The sequence below is a fragment of the Tetranychus urticae genome, chromosome 1 (genome assembly GCF_039701765.1).
Source record: "Tetranychus urticae isolate SD_2017Ah chromosome 1, NJAU_TeUrti_SD_1.0, whole genome shotgun sequence".
In the NCBI taxonomy this organism is placed as follows: Eukaryota; Metazoa; Arthropoda; class Arachnida; order Trombidiformes; family Tetranychidae; genus Tetranychus; species Tetranychus urticae.
In genome coordinates this window covers 30360409-30380921 of record NC_142958.1, presented here as the reverse complement: position 1 = coordinate 30380921, position 20513 = coordinate 30360409, and the positions used below count along the sequence as shown (strand labels likewise).

The 20513-nt window shown below is 33.1% G+C and overlaps 5 protein-coding genes and 1 long non-coding RNA gene across 6 annotated transcripts; 5 read left to right on the top strand and 1 right to left on the bottom strand.

Moving 5' to 3' along the window:
* Nucleotides 1–110: 110 nt before the first annotated feature.
* LOC107362096 (uncharacterized) lies at nucleotides 111–1686 on the top strand. The gene is made up of 2 exons (XM_015929102.3): nucleotides 111–586; nucleotides 671–1686. Exons 1-2 carry the CDS (start codon nucleotides 214–216, stop codon nucleotides 1549–1551), a joined length of 1254 nt encoding a protein of 417 aa, XP_015784588.1. The 5' UTR covers nucleotides 111–213; the 3' UTR covers nucleotides 1552–1686.
* Nucleotides 1687–2894: 1208 nt separating this feature from the next.
* LOC107361508 (uncharacterized) lies at nucleotides 2895–4681 on the top strand. Its single transcript, XM_015928347.3, has 2 exons — nucleotides 2895–3539; nucleotides 3624–4681. The coding sequence occupies exons 1-2, from the start codon at nucleotides 3170–3172 to the stop codon at nucleotides 4520–4522; spliced, it is 1269 nt and encodes a 422-aa protein (XP_015783833.1). The 5' UTR covers nucleotides 2895–3169; the 3' UTR covers nucleotides 4523–4681.
* A 27-nt stretch (nucleotides 4682–4708) lies between these two features.
* LOC149094943 (uncharacterized) lies at nucleotides 4709–6898 on the bottom strand. The gene is made up of 2 exons (XR_016199652.1): nucleotides 5727–6898; nucleotides 4709–5657 (listed from the first exon to the last, which is right to left on the bottom strand). It is a non-coding gene; the product is annotated as an uncharacterized LOC149094943 (long non-coding RNA).
* Nucleotides 6899–11313: 4415 nt separating this feature from the next.
* LOC107362097 (uncharacterized) lies at nucleotides 11314–13196 on the top strand. The gene is made up of 2 exons (XM_015929103.3): nucleotides 11314–11739; nucleotides 11818–13196. Exons 1-2 carry the CDS (start codon nucleotides 11385–11387, stop codon nucleotides 12582–12584), a joined length of 1122 nt encoding a protein of 373 aa, XP_015784589.1. The 5' UTR covers nucleotides 11314–11384; the 3' UTR covers nucleotides 12585–13196.
* A 1143-nt stretch (nucleotides 13197–14339) lies between these two features.
* LOC107362157 (uncharacterized) lies at nucleotides 14340–17157 on the top strand. The gene is made up of 3 exons (XM_015929173.3): nucleotides 14340–14602; nucleotides 15191–15535; nucleotides 16140–17157. Exons 1-3 carry the CDS (start codon nucleotides 14476–14478, stop codon nucleotides 16277–16279), a joined length of 612 nt encoding a protein of 203 aa, XP_015784659.1. The 5' UTR covers nucleotides 14340–14475; the 3' UTR covers nucleotides 16280–17157.
* A 643-nt stretch (nucleotides 17158–17800) lies between these two features.
* LOC149094942 (uncharacterized) lies at nucleotides 17801–19356 on the top strand. Its single transcript, XM_089268861.1, has 2 exons — nucleotides 17801–18259; nucleotides 18344–19356. Exons 1-2 carry the CDS (start codon nucleotides 17878–17880, stop codon nucleotides 19132–19134), a joined length of 1173 nt encoding a protein of 390 aa, XP_089124987.1. The 5' UTR covers nucleotides 17801–17877; the 3' UTR covers nucleotides 19135–19356.
* The last annotated feature ends 1157 nt before the right edge of the window (nucleotides 19357–20513 follow it).

Sequence of the window (20513 nt, the reverse complement as noted above, 5' to 3'; positions counted from 1 at the left end):
ATTTCTTGAATCATTCATCTAGATTATGATTGCTGTACAAAATAGACATGATGATGCTTACAATTTTACTGTTTGAATTTTGGTCAATTGAAATCGATTTAAATCGTTGGTTGGTTTTATAGACCAGCTGATTCTTTCCTTGTTGTGTTCACATCTTTGTCAGAAAACTTTGTATCAGATTAACGTTGTGCAAGTTTAAATTTCAGCTCAACTATGAAACTTTTATTGCTATTTTTAATTTTGGCTCTATTCGGGTTTTTCAAAGGAGCAGCCAGAGATAGGATAAAGTGTGAAAACAACGGACCTGTTACATATGGTACACCAATCACTTTTACAGTAAAAATTCACCATTCAACAGATACTCCGTCATATCAATTGAGGTTCAAATTTTTTGACTTTCCAAATCAAAATATCAACATTTCCTCAACTTCAAATGTAGTTAATTATACAGAGATGTTTCAATCACCTTCTGTACGAGATTCCATATTCATCTATAATCATCTGACTGATATTAGTGTCTGGTATTGCCCCCTCGGAGTCCCTTCACATGAGATATCATATTGTCTCTTTAACTTCCTACTTGTTGGTAAATCCACCAATCTTGTATCACCTACCTTCAAGGTGAATTTCATTATTATAACCTAAATATATTGCTTTTTCATCCTTCTAGATTCCATGGATGGATTTATAGATGTAACCCAAAATATTTCAGAACGGAGTTTACAAGAGGGTTTTGTGTCCACTGCAAGTCCAGTTGAGCTCACTGCCTTAATCTATCATCCTACCGGATTTTATGACTCAGCCAATAAAACTTATAAATGGACTGTGAATGGGTCACCTCAAGAAGAAAGTTATGACTTTATTGTCCGTAATTTCTCTAAGCCTCAACTGAACAACATTTCAGTTTTAGTTTCGGTCTCAAAAACAAACCCAGTTTTTCAAAAAACTGAATTATTTACACTCACATTGCATAGCAAAGATCCAATTCAAAATTTAACTACTGATAGCCAAAACAATATTCAACTTTTCAAAGATGAAAATCTCCAGTTAAACGTAAAAATTAATGGAGGAACACCACCATTTTATTTTTGCTGGGAAATCACAAATTCAACCATTTCGGGGAGAAATATTGAACCTTCAAGTGAAATATCTTTTTGGCTCAGATATGCCGAGAAAGAGCGCAAGAAATCTTCAGATTCAGATTGTGAGAAAACAGACGAAAGCTCTTTCAGCATAAATAGCCATTTCGAAGAAGCGGGAAATAAAACTTTGTATATTGATGTGAATAATTATGTTTCATCCTTAACCAAGATCATGACCATTTCAGTTCATGAGAGAGAGTCACTCCGACAACCAGCAGCCAATAAACCTAAAATGCCTGTTGTGATGCAAGAAAACTCAAGTATTATGAAAAAATACAAACCTGTTATCTACTCTGAAGAAGCCGAAATTTCTGATAAAGAAATAGAAAGTTATCTTCGAAGTAAAAACGAAATAGAGTTTATAAAGGATATGCTAACTGATTTTCAGAACTCATCATGGAGAGACTAACATTTAAAATATTTGATTTTTGTATCTTGTTAGAAGATGTCCATGAAATTATGATAATAATCACTCTTTTCTGTATTCAGATAAATATTAATCTAACAAAAATTTATAAATTAAATATACTTAAAATGTTAAAAATCTTAAATTATGATTATGATTACAAATTTTGATCTTTCTAATACGATTATTTTATTTGCGCTGCTTTCAGTAATCCCTTGAACATCAGGTAAAAATTGTTTCTCAGCTTCTTCTGTTGGATCAGCGTCACTTGTTTTTGGTTGACCAGAGTATGGATCGATTACCGGTCCGCCAACATTTCTTCCGCCAACAACGCCTTCTTTTAAACATTTAAACCAATTACTGACACCATTCCTTAGACTTGTGATTGTCTCAAGACCTTCAATTACAGCATTAATTTGATAATTTCTGTCATGATGTTAACAAAAACTTGATAAATACCACAACCGACCAAACTCCAATGAGGGTAACCGGCACATCATAATCGCAAGCTCTCAAGCTTGTTAGATTGTAATCCATTATTGAGTTTCCTTTTGTCCAGCAGCGTTTCAGCGTCGTCACGAGTTTCATTTACTAAATATAAACCTTAGTTTTAAATAAAATCAGCAGCGATTTAAGTGAAAAACGAATCAAGTTTAAATTTGCTCCATTCATCCAAAGCTTAACTCATCTCATCGCAACTTTAAAGTAACCCTTGTAATATCCAACTTCATCCCATTGACGCATTAGCTTGATCTATGCAGTAAGGTGAGTGAGATCTCGGTGAGTAAGGTTTCAATAGATGATTAACAAACAAAAATAGTGGCAACAAAAGTCAACCCAGAGAAAGTTGTTCAAACTGTAAAGTTACTGTTTCAACTAACATGCTTTTCAATGCAACAACATTTCATCAACAACTTTACTCAATGGATGGCGACACATTAAAATACTGGCGAGATCTATCGGCTTGTTTTATAACTAATTCAAGCCTTCATAATTATTGTGGTTACATGTTGATGCAGTTGGGTAAAATAGTACATGAACCTGTCTCATGAACTAAACTGAAAACATTTTTCAAACAATTCAATATCATAAACGACTTTGAATCAAGTAAGTGAGGAAACGAAAGCTTTCCAAACTGCAGTAAACGACAATTTACCAATAAACTTGATCTGATTTAGTCTTTAAATTATTATATAACTATGTTTGGAAATTATTTTGCCATTCAAAAAATGGAATAATTTTAAATACTTTTTTACTGAATTTAATGACGACGATGATGTTACGAATGGTTCAGAATGTACAGAGTTAGGGTTTATGTTATTTGTCCGAAAAATAAAGCAAAAAAGACAATGGGACAGTAAATGAGACAATTAAACAAATGCTTTCAAAAATTATTTTAAAGTTTGATTTAATTTCTTGAATCGTTCTTCTAGATGATCGCTGTACAAAATAACATAATGATGCTTACAATTTTACTGTTTGAATTTTGGTCAATTGAAAATCGTTGGTCGGTATATAGATCAGCTGATGCTTTCTTTGTTGAGTTCAACCCTTGCCAGAAAAGTTTGTATCATAAGTTATTGCAGATTAACGTTGTGCAAGTGTAAATTTCAGGTCAACTATGAAACTTTTATTTTTATATTTAATTTTGAATATATTCGGTTTTTTCAAAGGAGCAGCCAGAGATTGGATTGAGCGTAAAGACAACGGACCTGTTACACTTGGTACACCAATCACCTTTACAGTAAAAATTCACCATTCAACAGATACTCCGTCATATCAATTGAGGTTCGAATTTTGGGACTTTCCAAATAAAAATACCATCATTTTCTCAACTTCAAAATTAGTTAATTATACAGTGACGTTTCAATCATCTCCTAAACGAGGAGCTATTCGTATGTTTCATCTGGTTTCTGTTGATGTCTGGTATTGCCCCGACGGTGACCCTTCTCATAGGATAGGATTTTCTCTCTCTTCCTTCGTACTTATTGGTAAATCTACTAATCTTGTTTTTTCTACCCTCAAGGTGAGTTTCATTATTTTAGCCTAAATGTATTGCTTTTTCATCCTTCTAGATTCACTAGGTGGAGTGATAATACCAACGCAAGATATTTCAAAACGCAGTTTACAAAACAATTTTGTGTCCACTGCAAGTCCGGTTAAGCTCACTGCCTTAATTCGTCATCCAACCGGATTTTTCGACTCAGCCAATAAAACTTGTAAATGGGTTGTGAATGGGTCACCTCAAGAAGAAAGTTATGACTTTATTGTCCGTAATTTCTCTCAGCCTCAACTGAACAACATTTCAGTTTTAGTTTCGGTCTCAAAAACAAACCCAGTTTTTCAAAAAACTGAATTATTTACACTCACATTGCATAGCAAAGATCCAATTCAAAATTTAACTACTGATGTCCAAAACAATATTCAACTTTTCAAAGATGAAACACTTCAGTTAAGCATAAAAATTAATGGAGGAACACCACCGTTTTATTATTGCTGGCGAATCACAAATTCAACCAATGCAGGGAGAACTACTAAACCTTTAGGTGAAAGTTTATTTTGGATAAGATATAACGAGAAAAAAGGCATGAAATCTTCGCATTCAGATTGTGAGCAGACAGACGAAAGCTCTTTCAGCATAAATAGCCATTTCGAAGAAGCGGGGAATAAAACTTTGTATATTGATGTTAATAATGATGTCTCATACTTAACCAAGATCATGACCATTTCAGTTCATGAGAGAGAGTCAATCCGTCAACCAGCAACCAATAAACCTAAAATACAGTTTTTGTTGCAAGAAATCGCAAATATTTTAATGAGAAAACATATTATGAGAAAATACAAACCTGTCATCTACTCTGAAGAAAACGAAATTTATGATAAAGAAATAGAAAGTTATCTTCGAAGTAAAAACGAAATAGAGTTTATAAATGATATGCTAACTGATTTCCAGAACTCATCATGGAAAGACTAACATTTCAAATATTTGATATTGATATAAGAATAGACATAAAGTCCATATAATCATAAGATATCCATAAAATTATGCTAATAATCACTCTTTTTTGTAATCCGATAAATATTAATCTAACAAAAATTTATAAATTAAATATACTTAAAATGGTAAGAAATCTTAAATTATGATTATGATTACAAATTGTGATCTTTTTAATACGAGTATTTTATTTGCGATGCTTTCAGCAATTCCTTGAACATCAGCTGAAAATTGTTTCTCAGCTTCTTCTGTTGGATCAGCGTCATTTGTTTTTGGTTGACCAGAGTATGGATCGATTACCAGTCTGCCAAAACCTTATGTTAAACATTTAAACCAATTACTGACACCGTTCCTCAGGCTTGCGATTGTCTCAAGACCTTCAATTGTAGCATTAATTTGATAATTCCAGTCATGATGTTAACAAAAACTTGTACTTGTAAATAAATACCGCGATTGGCCAAACTCCAAGGAGGGTAACCGGCACATCATACTCGCAAGCTCTCAAGCTTGTTAGATTGTAATCCATTTTTCAGTTTCCTTTTGTCCAGCAACGGCACGAGTTTCACTTACTAAATATAAACCCGCAGTCTGAGTTTTAAATAACATCAGCAGCGATTTAAGTGAAAAACGAATCAAGTTTAAATTTGCTCCATTCATCCAAAGCTTAACTCATCTCATCGCAACTCAACCCTAGGACATTTTTCATGAGTAGTAAGCTTCACAGATAAGCTGCATGTCTCCGTACTCAACCTCATTGTGCACCATTCCAACAAGATCTTCAGCTAGCTTGACCGATGACAAGTTTTTGTTATACTGTTGCTACAAATCCAATTTATTGTGAATATCATGATTAAATAGATGTTGATGGTTGAAAAGGGTTGATTTATTTAACACTTTAGAGTAACCTTTGTAATATCCAACTTTATCCTATTGACTCATTAGCTTGATCTATGCAGATGATCTAATCTCGGTGAGTAAGGTTTCAATAGATGAGAAATTATGATTTTGGTCAACTTCAAGGCATCAATTTGACTAGAAGGTGTATTTATCGTAGCAAATGATGATCTTCGTCCGATGCCACTAGGTATAAGTATTCGTTGAAGAGGGTCTAGGGCTAAAAAAGAAAATAAAAAAATACAATAAGAATGTATGTTGAGCATTTAACTTGACTTGATTTACTTACCAATTGTACTTCTTCGGCAAATATTTTGATTCAGAATGGGCGAGGTTTGAGTCACATAATCGTGCATTCGATCACACCAACGGTAACAGGAAACTACGGATTTATAAACACCATTCCTTTCAAGAGCTGGGTCTTGTCCTAAAAGGATCAAATGAACACTTACTTGAGCAGATGTATGCGGCAGACGATCGCATGATCTTATACGAGTATTTTATTTGTGATCCCCTCAACAATTCCTTGAACATCAGGTAAAAATTGTTTCTCAGCTTCTTCTGTTGGTTCATTGTCACTTGTTTCTGGTTGACCAGAGTATGGATCGATTATCGGTCTGCCAAAATCTTATGTTTAACGTTTAATCAAATCACTGACACCGTTCCTTAAGCTTGCGATTTTCTTAAGACCTTCAATTACAGCAACAATTTGATGATTTCATATTGGTCGACTTCAAGTTTAAGACTGTTTCAATAAGAATCCACAATTTGCTATACTTTTTACATTATTTAAGTACACAATAAATGACAGCAAAAAAAATAGTGGGAACAAAAGTCAAGTCCAAGAAAAAGATCAAATTGAAATAATATCAGATCGAAAAGTATCGTCACTGTAAATCGGACGGCCCTATCCTATCAAGTGTATGGGTAGGTTCATCATTATCAAAATAACATTTTTCACAAAACATGAAATACTGCTTACCTTTTCTTTATTTTTCAAATTCTGTCCTGTCTTAGATTTGTTAAATTGATCAAAAAAATCAGATTCTTTCAACTTCAAACTCAAAGCTTTATCTCCAATTGTTGGATGAACATCTTTGAGAATATATTTAGTTAACTTCATCTTTTGAAAAGATAAAGGTTGGCGACGGACTCCTGTTGTTGGACCAGAAACCAGAGCACGATTTTGATCTGGAAATTTAATACTCAATTGGTAAACAGAAAAATCTTTTTCAAAATCAATAGCCATTTCGAAGAAACGGGGAATGAAACTTTGTATAAAATACTTGATACGAGCTGGCAAACCAAACAGATAAACTCGACTTTAATGGCATTTCAATGCTGTAACCAAAGAGTATAACGTCTTGACTACAACTGTATACAATTCTGAACATAAGTGGGAAACTGAGATAATTTTGAATATTCGACCTGATAAAGAAAATGAATTTAGTGTTGAAAAAAAAGAGCTGAGGGTCAAACCATTTAAAAACACAAATATTTGTGAAAGACACAATGCGAGAAATTAAATTACATTTTAAGTTATCAGAATGATCTAAAGGTTCAAATTGAGCCTAGTCCAGATAAATTATTTCAAGTTCATAATTGCTTTTATAACGTTTATTGTTTCGTTTCAGATTGACTTTCCTTCATACAATTTTGTACAATTTTCAGCTTCAAATGAAGTCAGTCAAACTTTTCTTTGTTGATTTGTTTTATTCATTGGTTAAGTATGTTAAATAAACCCGAAGTTCAGAAGTCTAATTTGATTTCATGAATCCTCATCTAGATTATGATTACTGTACAAAATAAATGTGATGATACTTACAATTTTACTGACAAGTGAGTGATTTTTGGTGAATAGAAAATCGATTTAAATCGCTGATAGGTATTATAGATCAGTTGATTCTCTCCTTGTTGTGTTCACATCTTTGTCAGAAAAGTTTGTGTCATAAGTTATTCCAGATTCCATTGTGCAAGTGTAAATTTCGGATCAAATATGAGAATTTTGTTTTCATTTGGCAGTCCAAAAGAAGTGCCAAAAGATGACCAGGTGAAAAACAAGACCGAATCACCTTCTCTTCCATCTGTAGATCTACTTGACTCAGCATCCGTCCTTATTCCAGGTAAATTGATTGCTCAAAACTTTTCATGGTTACTCATGATTTTTAGCTATACCACAAATCTATTGATAAACGTTTCATTAGAGAGGTTTAATGATTTCTTCATTGCTGACAAATTTTGGTTCCTTTTTCTCGACACGGTTACCACACATGTGATAATATTAAAGCTCAAAGACTTAGCGGAAACCTAAATCTTTGCATAAGATGGATATCTTATTAATTTGAAAATGTATTTTAAACTTTGTCCTCTTGAACCTCGTTCTAATCATTGTTTATGCTTTTTGTTTAATTTTTTACAAACCAAAATTTACCAAACTGAAGTACTCAAGTTTCTCAACTCACCGAAACAAACATTATCATTTTAGAGATGAGAGTCAGCTTTAATCTCAATAGATTATTCGATTAAAATAATTTCCATAAAATAATAATCATTATCCACATTTGTCAGTTTACAATCTTATACACTTTTTGGTTGCTATTCCATTGGAAAAGCTATCTATCTTGACAATCCAGTTAATGTTTGGTTTGGGGATGCGGAAAATAGTATTTAGGCAACAAATCATCTGTTATTCAATCAAACTAATTACTTTTTTCCATTTCTCAGCATTTTTTATTTTGCTACTATGCAGTTGCTTCGGAGGAGCAACAGGTGAAGTTATTGAATTTTCAAATAATGGACCTGTCACCATTGACACGCCAATAACCTTGACGATCAAGAACAACTATAAAACAGTTAATCCATCATTCCAATATCGGATTGAATTCCCAAATTTTGATGAATATAATAAGACGATCAACTCGAATAATACTGAAGTGGCATACAAGGTAATTTTTAGTTCACCAAAAGCTAAACAAGGTTATTATACTATCTTTGTCGATGCATGGTATTGTATATCTGGCGTCTCGGCTTATTCAATCGGCTGGACACTGTCCAGTTGATTTCTCACAGGTAATCGTCAAGCTTATATTCTGTGCTTTTAATGTAAATTACAGTCGTAACAACTTGAAGACGAACATAAAAGCAAAAAGGAAATATCTCTGAATAAAACTAAACCAATCGCATTCAACTTCAAAGTTGAGTTCAAAAAGAATAAAACGAAATGAACTTTGAGATAAACTGATTATTGTCAGTTATCGATTTTCTTCTCCTGTATACTTTTGGTATGAATCTCATATTTATATCTTTTGGTACGCTTCATCTTGTTGATTTTGTATTCAACTCAAGTGTTTTGACTGAATTTTATTATTTTTTTGCTTTTTTCTAGAACCGTTGCTTGGATTTATAAATGTTACCCAAAATATTGGGGATATCAGTTTGGCAAACGAATTTGTTTCCACAGCATCACCTGTTAACCTGACTGCCGAACTTTATGACCCAAGAGGTTTTTTTGACTCAGCCAACATAACTTACAAGTGGATAGTGAATGGATCACCACAAGAGGATATCTATAATCGATTTATCATCCGTAACTTCACTCAGCCTCAACTCAACAACATATCAGTGGCTGTTTCGATAAATAGAACCAATTTTCAAAAATCTGATATTTTTTTCCTTTCCCTACAAAGTAAAGATCCGATCAACAATTTGACTGTTAATGGTAGCACAAATGTTATCAGAGATGAAAGCCTCGAGTTGAATATCAAAATAAATGGAGGAACACCACCGTTTTATTATTGCTGGGAAATCACAAATTCAACCATTTCGGGGGGAAATACAAAACCTTCAATTGAAAGTATATTTTGGCGCAGATATACCGGCATGAAAAGCTCGCATTCAAATTGTGAGGACACAGACGAAAGCTCTTTCAACATAAATAGCCACTTCGAAGAAGCGGGGAATAAAACATTGAATATTGTTGTAAGTAATTGGGCCTCATACTTAACCAAGATCATGACTATTTCAGTTCATGAGAGAGAGTCACTCCGACAACCAGCAGCCAATAAACCTGCTGTTATTCAAGAAAGCTCAAATATCATGAAAAAATACAAACCTGTTATTTACTCTGAAGAACCCGAAATTTCTGATAAAGAAATAGAAAGTTATCTTCGAAGTAAAAACGAAATAGAGTTTATAAATTATATGCAAACTGATTTTCAGAACTCATCATGGAAAGACTAACATTTCAAATATTTGTTTTTTGCTTCTTGTTTGAAGGGCTCCATGAAATTATGATAATAGTAATCGCTCTTTTCTGTATTCAGATAAATATTAATCTAACAAAATTTATAAATTAATTAAAGTTAAAATGAATAAAAACTTCAACTATTTACTAATTGTGATCAAGTTTTTTTATAATACAGCGTATAATTCAGGAAGAATGTTAACAACCCGTGGGGAAAGGTTTGGAACTGATTGGTTTTCACGTAATTCCTTTCAGCTAGAAGTTCAGTTTTTTTCTACATTGATTTAGAACTTGAAATAGTGAGATATAAAAATTTCAGTGCGATTTCGGCTTCATTGATTTTCATCGTAGCAAAATAAGATTTGAAGATTGACAATTCAAAAATTTTTGCAACAAACATGTTTGGTGACGATGGTGGAGGAAGGGTGATGGCTGTGAGGAAGATGGCCAGGCGATGTTATTGTTGATACAGAAGCAGCAACAGCAACAGTTACAGTTACACCAGCAGCAATTTCAAACTCCGACACATTCACAAGTTCAATCCTCTTCACCGTCTGGCTATGTACATGCAAATGATAGTGTTAACATGTCCACCAGTCCAGATGAAAAGATGCATTTAATTAGTCACTTAAATGCCTACAAGAACAATATTATTGACCATTTGGTTGTTCATCCTGATGCCCTTCGATCAAACCGTCCAAACATTGAGACAATCAGCCTTAATCAAACACCGAGCCACCATTCACTTTCCAATCAAAGTCAACACCAAGCATTGTATATTCAACGGTCATCCCCTTCACCGAGAAGCAGCAGTTATGTCTCAAAATCATCAACACCTAGAATCGGAGAAATGCTGTCCAGGACTGATTTGGATACAACTGAAGATGACAATTATGGAAGTGAAGCAGATTATGCTGAACCTTTCTTCTCCAATTTTTCTCCTTTCAACACGCCAACCTCATCGTCAAAGCCACCTCTTCCATTAACTCGTCCTCCGTCCGCTCGGACCGAAGATTATCGGTCTGATCATATGAAAATACGTGCCAACAACGATATTCGTCCTCGCACAAACGATCAAAAATCAAATCAAGTTATTTTCTCTCGTGATCCATCATCTCTGCGATCAGCAACGTAAACTCATCTAATTCATCTGAAACAAGACAAAAAGAGACTGTCAGACAAACAAAAGGTGTTCAGAGTCAAAATTACTTCTTGTCATGGATTATTAAGGAGAGAGTAGATATAAGAAACAATGTTAATACTAATGAAAATTAAACTTTTCCTATTCCTACAATTTCTACAATTGTATTGTATTATGATTGCTGTTCATTTGATTTTCCTGAAAACTTCATATCTAGAATCAGACCAAATATCAACTGTACCATCAGCCGTTTTGAATTTTTTATTTCCTTAACTATGACCCACTCAATCAAAAGACCATGGAAAAGTGATGGTTTGTCCGACATTTATGATTCCACTGCCTTACCATTTCGGATTAAATACATTAAAAATAAACAAAAATCTCCTTGCAAATTATGGTCAAGTTTGTTTATTTCAGTGTTATAGCTTTGATCAATCACAATCGATTTAAATCGATGATCGGTATGAGGTCACAGCTGATTCTTTCTCTGTCAGAATTGATTTGCTTGCATCTTTGAAAGCTTTGCTAATGTATATTGTGAAAGTTTAATTTGCAGATCAAGTATGAGAAACTTATCATCTTTTTTCATTTTGACGTTAGTCAGTTTTGTAACCTGTAATTTGATTGAGTTGTTAGACGACGGACCCGTTACCATCGACAGCCCAATCACCTTTACCGTGAAAAACTCGTACAACACAACAGCGCCTTCATACGAATATCGATTCACATTTCCACGATGGCCAAAATATAATAAAATCATCCAGTCAACAGCAAGTGAAGTGAATTATACAGTGATATTCGAGTCTTCTTCCCCTGAAGATGCAGGCTATTACATGAAGAAGGTGGAAGTATGGTTTTGTCACCTCGGTAGACCTCTCCATCGCATTGGCTTTGATTTCACATCATTTTTACTTTTTAGTATGTACTAACTTTACTATTAACATTAATTATCTTATTGATTTCTTCTTCGTTTCTTCCCCCTCTTTTCTCTTCCAGATCATCTCACCGGAAGGATTGCAATTCACATTGACGGAAGTCCGACGGAGTATTTTGTTTCAACTGCATTACCTGTTAATATGACTGCCGAAATTAGCCACCGTTCAGGTTTTTTTGACTCAGCCAATAAAACTTATAAATGGACTGTGAATGGGTCACCTCAAGAAGGAAGTTATGATGAATTCATTGTCCGTAATTTCTCTGAGCCTCAACTGAACAACATTTCAGTTTTGGTTTCGGTCTCAAAAACCAACCCTGTCTTTCAAAAAACTGCTTACTTTACACTCACATTGCATAGCAAAGATCCAATTCACAATTTAACTACTGATAGCCAAAACAATATTCAACTTTTCAAAGATGAAAATCTCCAGTTAAATGTAAAGATTAATGGAGGAACACCGCCATTTTTTTATTGCTGGGAAATCACAAATTCAAGCACTCCACGAGAAACTATGAAACCTTTAAGTGAAAGTTTTCTTTGGTCCAGATTTTCCGAAGAAGAAGACTGGCCTTCAAAGTGTAACAAGACAGACGAAAGCTCTTTCAACATAAATAGCCATTTCGATGAAGCGGGGAATAAAACTTTGTATATTGATGTCAATAACTATGTTTCAACCTCAACCAAGATCATAACCATTTCAGTTCATGAGAGAGAGTTACTCCGTCAACCAGAAGCCAATAAACCTGCTGTTATTCAAGAAACCTCAAATATCATGGAAAAATACAAACCTGTTATGCTTTCTTCAGAACCCGAAATTTATGAGTAAGAAATAGAAAGTTATCTTCGAAGTAAAAACGAAATAGAGTTTATAAATGATATGCAAACTGATTTCCAGAACTCATCATGGAAAGACTAACATTGCAAATATTTGATATTGATAGAAAAATAGACATAAAGTCCATATAACCATAAAATTATGCTAATAATCACTCTTTTCTGTATTCCGATAAATCCTAATCTAACAAAATTTATAAATTAAATATACTTAAAATGGTCAGCAATCTTTAATTATGATTAAGCTGAGACTGCAGTTCATTTTTCAGTTTACTTTTGTCCGACAGTGTCACAAGTTCATTTGCTAAATATAAACCACGAGTCTTAGTCCAATCAAGCTTAAACTCGGTTGGTGAATACGGCCCTAAGTTTTGTATACCATAAGCAGCGATTTCAGTGAAAAATTTCAAATTCAGTTCAAATTTGCTCCTTTTATTTTCTCAACTTAACCCATCTCATCTGTAAATTAATCCTCGAAAATTTTTCATGAGCTAGTAAGCTCCACAGATAAGCTGCTTGTTCCGGACTCAATACCTTTGTGAACCATTCCAACAAAATCTTCAGTAAGCTTGACCGATGACAAGTTTTTGTTATACTGTTGCTACAATCCAATTTATTGTGAATATCATGATTAAATAGATGTTTATGATTAAAAGGGTTGATTTATTTGCAACTCTTAAGTGGCCCTTGTAATATCCAACTTCATTCCATTGACTCATTAGCTTGATCTATGAAGATGATCTAATCTCGGTGAGTAAGGTTTCAATAGATGAGAAATGATGATTTTGGTCAACTTCAAGTTTAACACTGTTTCAATAAGAATCCACAATTTGCTATACTTTTTATGTTATTTAAGTACTCAATGTATGATAACAAGCAGAAATAGTGGAAACGAAAGTCAACCCAGAGAAAGTTGTTCAAACTGTAAAGTTACTGTTTCAACTAACATGCTTTTCAATGCAACAACATTTTCATCAACAACTTTACTCAATGAATTTCATTTGCGATACCTCCAGAAATTCTTTGAACACCAGCTCATTATTTCTCACCAAAAAACAGATCAAATACCAACTGTACCATCAGCCGTTTTGAATTCTTTATTTATTCCTTCAACTAAGACCCATTCAATATAAATACTTGATACAAGCAGTGAATCCGAACAGATACACTCGACTTTAATGGCATTTCAATGCTGTAACCAAAGAGTATAACGTCTTGGCTAAAATTGTATACGATTCTGAACCTACAAGTAAGTGGGAAACAAAAGTAAATGGAAAAATGAAATAATTTTGAATATTCGACCTGGTAAAGAAAATGAATTTAGTGTTGCAAAAAGAGCTGAGGGTCAAACCATTTAAAAACTCAAATATTTGTGAAAGACATGATACGAGAAATTATTAATAAATTACATTTGAAGTTATCAAAATGATCTAATGGTTCAAATGGATCATTAATTTAGTCCAGATTATTCCAAGTCATGATTGCTTTTATGAATTTTCTTGTTTCGTTTCAGATTGCCTTTCCTTCATACAATTTTTACAATTTTCAGCTTCAAATGAAGTCAAATTCAGACCAAATTTTCATTGTTTGCTTTGTTTTATTCATTGGTTAAGTATGTTAAATAAAGCGAAGTTAATAAATCAAATATGATTTCTTGAATCATTCATCTAGATTATGATTGCTGTACAAAATAGATATGATGATACTTACTAATATTTTGAAGACAAGTGAGTGATTTTTGGTCAGTTGAAAATCGATTTAAATCGCTGATAGGTATTATAGATCAGTTGATTCTCTCCTTGTTGTGTTCACATCTTTGTCAGAAAAGTTTGTATCATAAGTTATTCCAGATTCCATTGTGCAAGTGAAATTTCGGATCAACCATGAGAATTTTGTTTTCATTTGGCAGTCCAAAAGAAGTGCCAAAAGATGACCAGGAGAAAAACAAAACCGAAACACCTTCTCTTCCATCTGTAGATCTACTTGACTCAGCATCCGTCCTTATTCCAGGTAAATTGATTGCTCAAAAATTTTCATGGTTACCTATGATTTTTAGCTATACCACAAATCTATTGATGAACATTTCATTAGAGGGGTTCAATGATTTCTTTATTGCTGCCAAATTTCGGTTCCTTTTTCTCGACACGGTTACCACACATGTGATAATATTAAAGCTCAAAGACTTAGCGGAAACCTAAATCTTTGCATAAGATGGATATCTTATTAATTTGAAAATGTATTTTAAACTTTGTCCTCTTGAACCTCGTTCTAATCATTGTTTATGCTTTTTGTTTAATTTTTTACAAACCAAATTGAAGTACTCATTTCTCAACTCACTGAAACAAACATTATCATTTTAGAGATGAGAGTCAGCTTTAAAGATTACTCGATTAAAATAATTTCCATCAAATGTTGATCATTATCCACATTTGTCAGTTTACAATCTTGTACACTTTTTGGTTGCTATTACATTGGAAAAGCTATCTATCTAGATAATCCAGTTAATGTTTGGTTTGGGGATGCAAAAGATAGTAATATTTAGCTAAAAATCATCTGTTATTCAATCAAACTAATTACTAATTAATTTCTATTTCTCAGCATTTTTTATTTTGCTACTATGTAGTTACTTCGAAGGAGCAACAGGTGATGTTATTGAACTTGAAGATGATGGACCTGTCACCATCAACACGCCAATCACTTTCACTGTCAAAAACTTTTATAAAACAATCAATCCCTCGTATGAATATCGTTTAGCATTCACGGAATTTCCTGAGCTTGACAAGACGATTATATCGAATGATAGTGAAATTACATACAAAATAATTTTTACGTCACCAAAAGCTAAAGAAGGTTACTATGATGTCTATCTTCAAGTATGGTATTGTGCATCTGGCGCCCCTGCTCATTTAATCAGCAATGTTCTGTCCAGTTTCTATCTCCTAGGTAATTGTCAAGCCAGTATTCTGTACCTTTAATGTAAATTACAATCAAAAGTATTACTTGAAGACGAACACAAAAGCAAGAAAATTGAAACGAAATTCATATTTAATAGTTTAAATGAAATTTTAGACAGAATGTCTAGACTTAAAGTGACCATCTTCTCAGGTATCAAGCCAACAACCTAACACAAGTCAAATATGCAATTTGAAGTCAAATGGGTCAAACATTGGTCAACTATGTCTTCATTAAGTGAACCAGGACAAAATGAATCAAAACTCATAGAAAAATCCCATAGAAAATAAGGTTAAATATCAAAACTTGAAAATTATACAAAGAGTGCTTTCTCTGATTTTTGAATGAGATAGAATGAACATAGCAACAGTAGCTAGTTATGGTATATTATTAGGACTCAATGAAAATTAAAATAAATAATTCTCTAACTAATCTGATTGTTGAATAATTAGCAAAATAATTTATGTGTCAATTTTAAGTTACACAGCCATATATCTCATATTTATATCTTTTGGTACGCTTCATCTTGTTGATTTTGTACTCAACTCAAGTGTTACGACTGAGTTGTATCATTATTATTTTTGCTTTTTTCTAGAATCGTTGGTTGGGTGTATATATGTAACCCAAAATATTGAGCGTATCAGCTTGGAAAACTGGATTATTTCCACAGCATTACCTGTTAACCTGACTGCCGAAATTTATGACCCTACCGGTTTTTTGACTCAGCCAACATAATATACAAGTGGATAGTGAATGACTCACCACAAGACGAAAGCTCTGATCGAATTATCATCCGTAACTTCTCTCAGCCTCAACTCAACAACATATCAGTGGCTGTTTCGATAAATAGAACCAATTTTCAAAAATCTGATATTTTTTTCCTTTCCCTACAAAGTAAAGATCCGATCAACACTTTGACTGTTAATGGTAAAACAAATGTTATCAGAGATGAAAGCCTCCAATTGAATATCAAAATTAATGGAGGAACACCACCGTTTTATTATTGCTGGGAAATCACAAATTCAACCACTTCGGGGAGAACAATTAAACCTTTGAATGAAAGTTTTTTTTGGGACAGTTACGAGAAAAAAGGCGAGAAATCTTCGGATTCAGATTGTGAGGAAACAGACAAAAGCTCTTTCAGCATAAATAGCCGTTTCGAAGAAGCGGGGAATAAAACCTTGTATATTGATGTGAATAATTATGTCTCAACCTTAACCAAGATCATGACCATTTCAGTTCATGAGAGAGAGTCACTCCGACAACCAGCAGTCAATAAACCTAAATTGCCTGTTGTGATGCAAGAAAACTCAAATATTATGAAAAAATACAAACCTGTCATCTACTCTGAAGAAGCCGAAATTTATGATAAAGAAATAGAAAGTTATCTTGGAAGTAAAAACGAAATAGAGTTTATAAAGGATATGCAAACTGATTTTCAGAACTCATCATGGAAAGACTAACATTTTAAACATTTGATATTGGTATCTTATTAGAAGACGTCCATGAAATTATGATAATAATTACTCTTTTGTGTATTCAGATAAATATTGATCTAACAAAAATTTATAAATTAATTAAACTTAAAATGAATAAAAACTTCAGTTATGATTACAAATTGGGACCAAGTTTGTTTATTATACAGCATATAATTCAGGAAGAATGTTAACAACCCGTGGGGAAAGGTTTGGTACTAATCAGTTTTCTCGTAATTCCTTGCAGCTAGAAGTTTGGATTTTTCTACATTGATTTAGAACTTGAAACAGTGAGACATAAATTCAAAATTTTTTCTTAACACACCATAGATATTCAGAATAGATCGCGATTTTTATACCAAATTCTTGACTCGAGGGCGACATTTCCATGATAATCATCCGTAGTACAGAAATCTCGCTAAGTTGGCGGGATGCATCCAATAATCAATACATTTCCGAGTATTTTATTTGTGATACCTTCAGCAATTCCTTGAACATCAGCTGAAAATTGTTTCTCAGCTTCTTCTGTTGGATCAGCGTCACTTGTTTTTGGTTGACCAGAGTATGGATCGATTACCGGTCTGCCAAAACCTTATGTTAAACATTTAAATTAAACATTAGCTAAGAAGTCTAATTTGATTTCTTGAATCATTCATCTAGATTATGATTACTGTACAAAATAAATGTGATGATACTTACACTTTTACTGTTTGATTTTTGGGCAATTGAAAATCGATTTAAATCGTTGGTGGGTATTATTTAACAGATCAGCTGATTCTTTCTACGTTGTTTTAAATCTTTGCCAGAAAAGTTTTTTCATAAGTTATTGTAGATTAAGGTTGTTCAAGTGTAAATTTCATGTCAACTATGAAAATTTTATTTTTATTTTTAATTTTCAATCTATTTGGTTTTTTCAAAGTAGCAGCCAGAGATTGGATCAAGCTCTCAAACATCGAAACGGTTACAATTGGTATTCCAGTCACCTTTACAGTAAAAATTCACCATTCAACAGATACTCCGTCATATCAAGTGAGGTTCAAATTTTCTGACTTTCCAAATCAAAATATCAACATTTCCTCAACTTCAAATGTAGTTAATTATACAGTGACTTTTGAATCAACTCCTAAACAAGACTCTACTATCATGTATTATCATATTGTTAATGTTGATGCCTGGTATTGCCCCCTCGGTGTCCCTTCTCATGAGATAGGAAGTTCTTTCTCTAGATTCATTCTTTCTGGTAAATCAACCAATCTTGTATTACCTACCTTTAAGGTTAATTTCATTATTGTAACCTAATTGTATTGCTTTTTCATCCTTCTAGATTCACTAAGTGGATTTATAAATGTAACCCAAGATATTTTAGATCCAAATTTAGGAGGCGATTCTGTTTCCACTACAAGTCCGGTTAAGCTCAGTGCCAAAATTCATCATTCTGCCGGATTTTTTGACTCAGCTATTATAACTTATAAATGGGTTGTCAATGGGTCACCTCAAGAAGATAATTATGACTTTATTGTCCGTAATTTCTCTCAGCCTAAACTGAACAACATTTCAGTTTTAGTTTCGGTCTCAAAAACCAACCCTGTCTTTCAAAAAACTGAATTATTTACACGCACAGTGCATAGCAAAGATCCGATTCAAAATTTAACTACTGATGGCCAAAACAATATTCAACTTTGCAAAGATGAAACTCTCCAGTTAAACATAAAAATTAATGGAGGAACACCAACATTTTATTATTGCTGGGAAATCACAAATTCAAGCACTGCAGGGAGAAATACTGAACCTTTAAGCGAAAGTTTATTTTGGAGAAAATATTTCGGGGAAGAACCCACAAATAGTTCAGAATGTGAGGAAACAGAAGAAAGCTCTTTCAACATAAATAGCCATTTCGAAGAAGCAGGTAATAAAACCTTGTATATTGCTGTAAGTAATGTTGCCTCATATTCAACAAAGATCATGACCATTTCAGTTCATGAGAGAGAGCCACTCCGACAACCAGAAGCCAATAAACTTAAAATACCGTTTGTGTTTCAAGAAACATCAAATATTATGAAAAATACAAACCTATTATTTACTCTGAAGAAGCAGAAATTTCTGATAAAGAAATAGAAAGTTATCTTCGAAGTAAAAACGAAATAGAGTTTATAAAGGATATGCTAACTGATTTTCACAACTCATCATGGAAAGACTAACATTTTAAATATTTGATTTTTGTATCTTGTTAGAAGACGTCCATGAAATTATGATAATAATCACATTTTTCTGTATTCAGATAAATATTAATCTAACAAAAATTTATAAATTAAATATACTTAAAATGGTTAAGAAGTCTTAAATTATGATTATGATTACAAATTGTGATTTTTCTAATACGAGTATTTTATTTGCGATGCTTTCAGCAATCCCTTGAACATTAGCTAAAAATTGTTTCTCAGCTTCTTCTGTTGGACCAGCGTCACTTGTTTTTGGTTGACCAGAGTATGGATCGATTACCAGTCTGCCAACACCTTATGTTTAACGTTTAAGCAAATCACTGACACCATTCTCTAGGCTTGTGATTGTCTCAAGACAGTAATTGTAGCATTTTGATAATTTCAGTCATGATGTTAACGAAAGCTTGATAAATACCGCGACTGGCCAAACTCCAATGAGGGTAACCGGCACATCATACTCGCAAGCTCTCAAGCTTGTTAGACTGTAGTCCATTTTTCAGTTTCCTTCTACCCAGCAGCGCCACGAGTTTTAATTACTAAATATAAACCACTAGTCTTAGTTTTAAATAACATCAGCAGCGATTTAAGTGAAAAACGAATCAAGTTCAAATTTGCATCATTCATCGAAAGCTTAACCCATCTCATCGCAACTTAATCCTAGAACATTTCTCATGAGTTAGTAAGCTTCACCGATAAGCTGTATGTCTCTGTAATCTGCATTTTAACAAAATTTTCAGCTAGAATAAACGATGGCAAGTTTTTGTTATAATGTTGCTACAAATCCAATTTATTGTGAGGTTCATGATTAAATAGATGTTTATGATTAAAAGGGTTGATTTATTTAAAACTCTAAAGTAACCTTTGTAATATCCAACTTCATCCCATTGACGCATTAGCTTGATCTAATCTAGGCGAGTAAGGTTTCAATAGATGAGAAATGATGATATTGGTCAACTTCAAGTTTAAGACTGTTTCAATAAGAATCCACAATTTGCTATACTTTTGATATTATTTAAGTACAAAATAATGATTAACAAAAATAGTGGCAACAAAAGTCAACCCAGAGAAAGTTGTTGAAACTGTAAAGTTACTGTTTCAACTAATATGGTTTTCAATGCAACAAAATTTCATCAACAACTTTAATCAATGGATTTCATTTGTGATCCTTTCAACAATTCCTTGAACATCAGCTAAAAATTGTTTCTCAGCTTCTTCTGTTGAATCAGTGTCACTTGTTTTTGGTTGACCAGAGTATGGATCGATTACCAGTCTGCC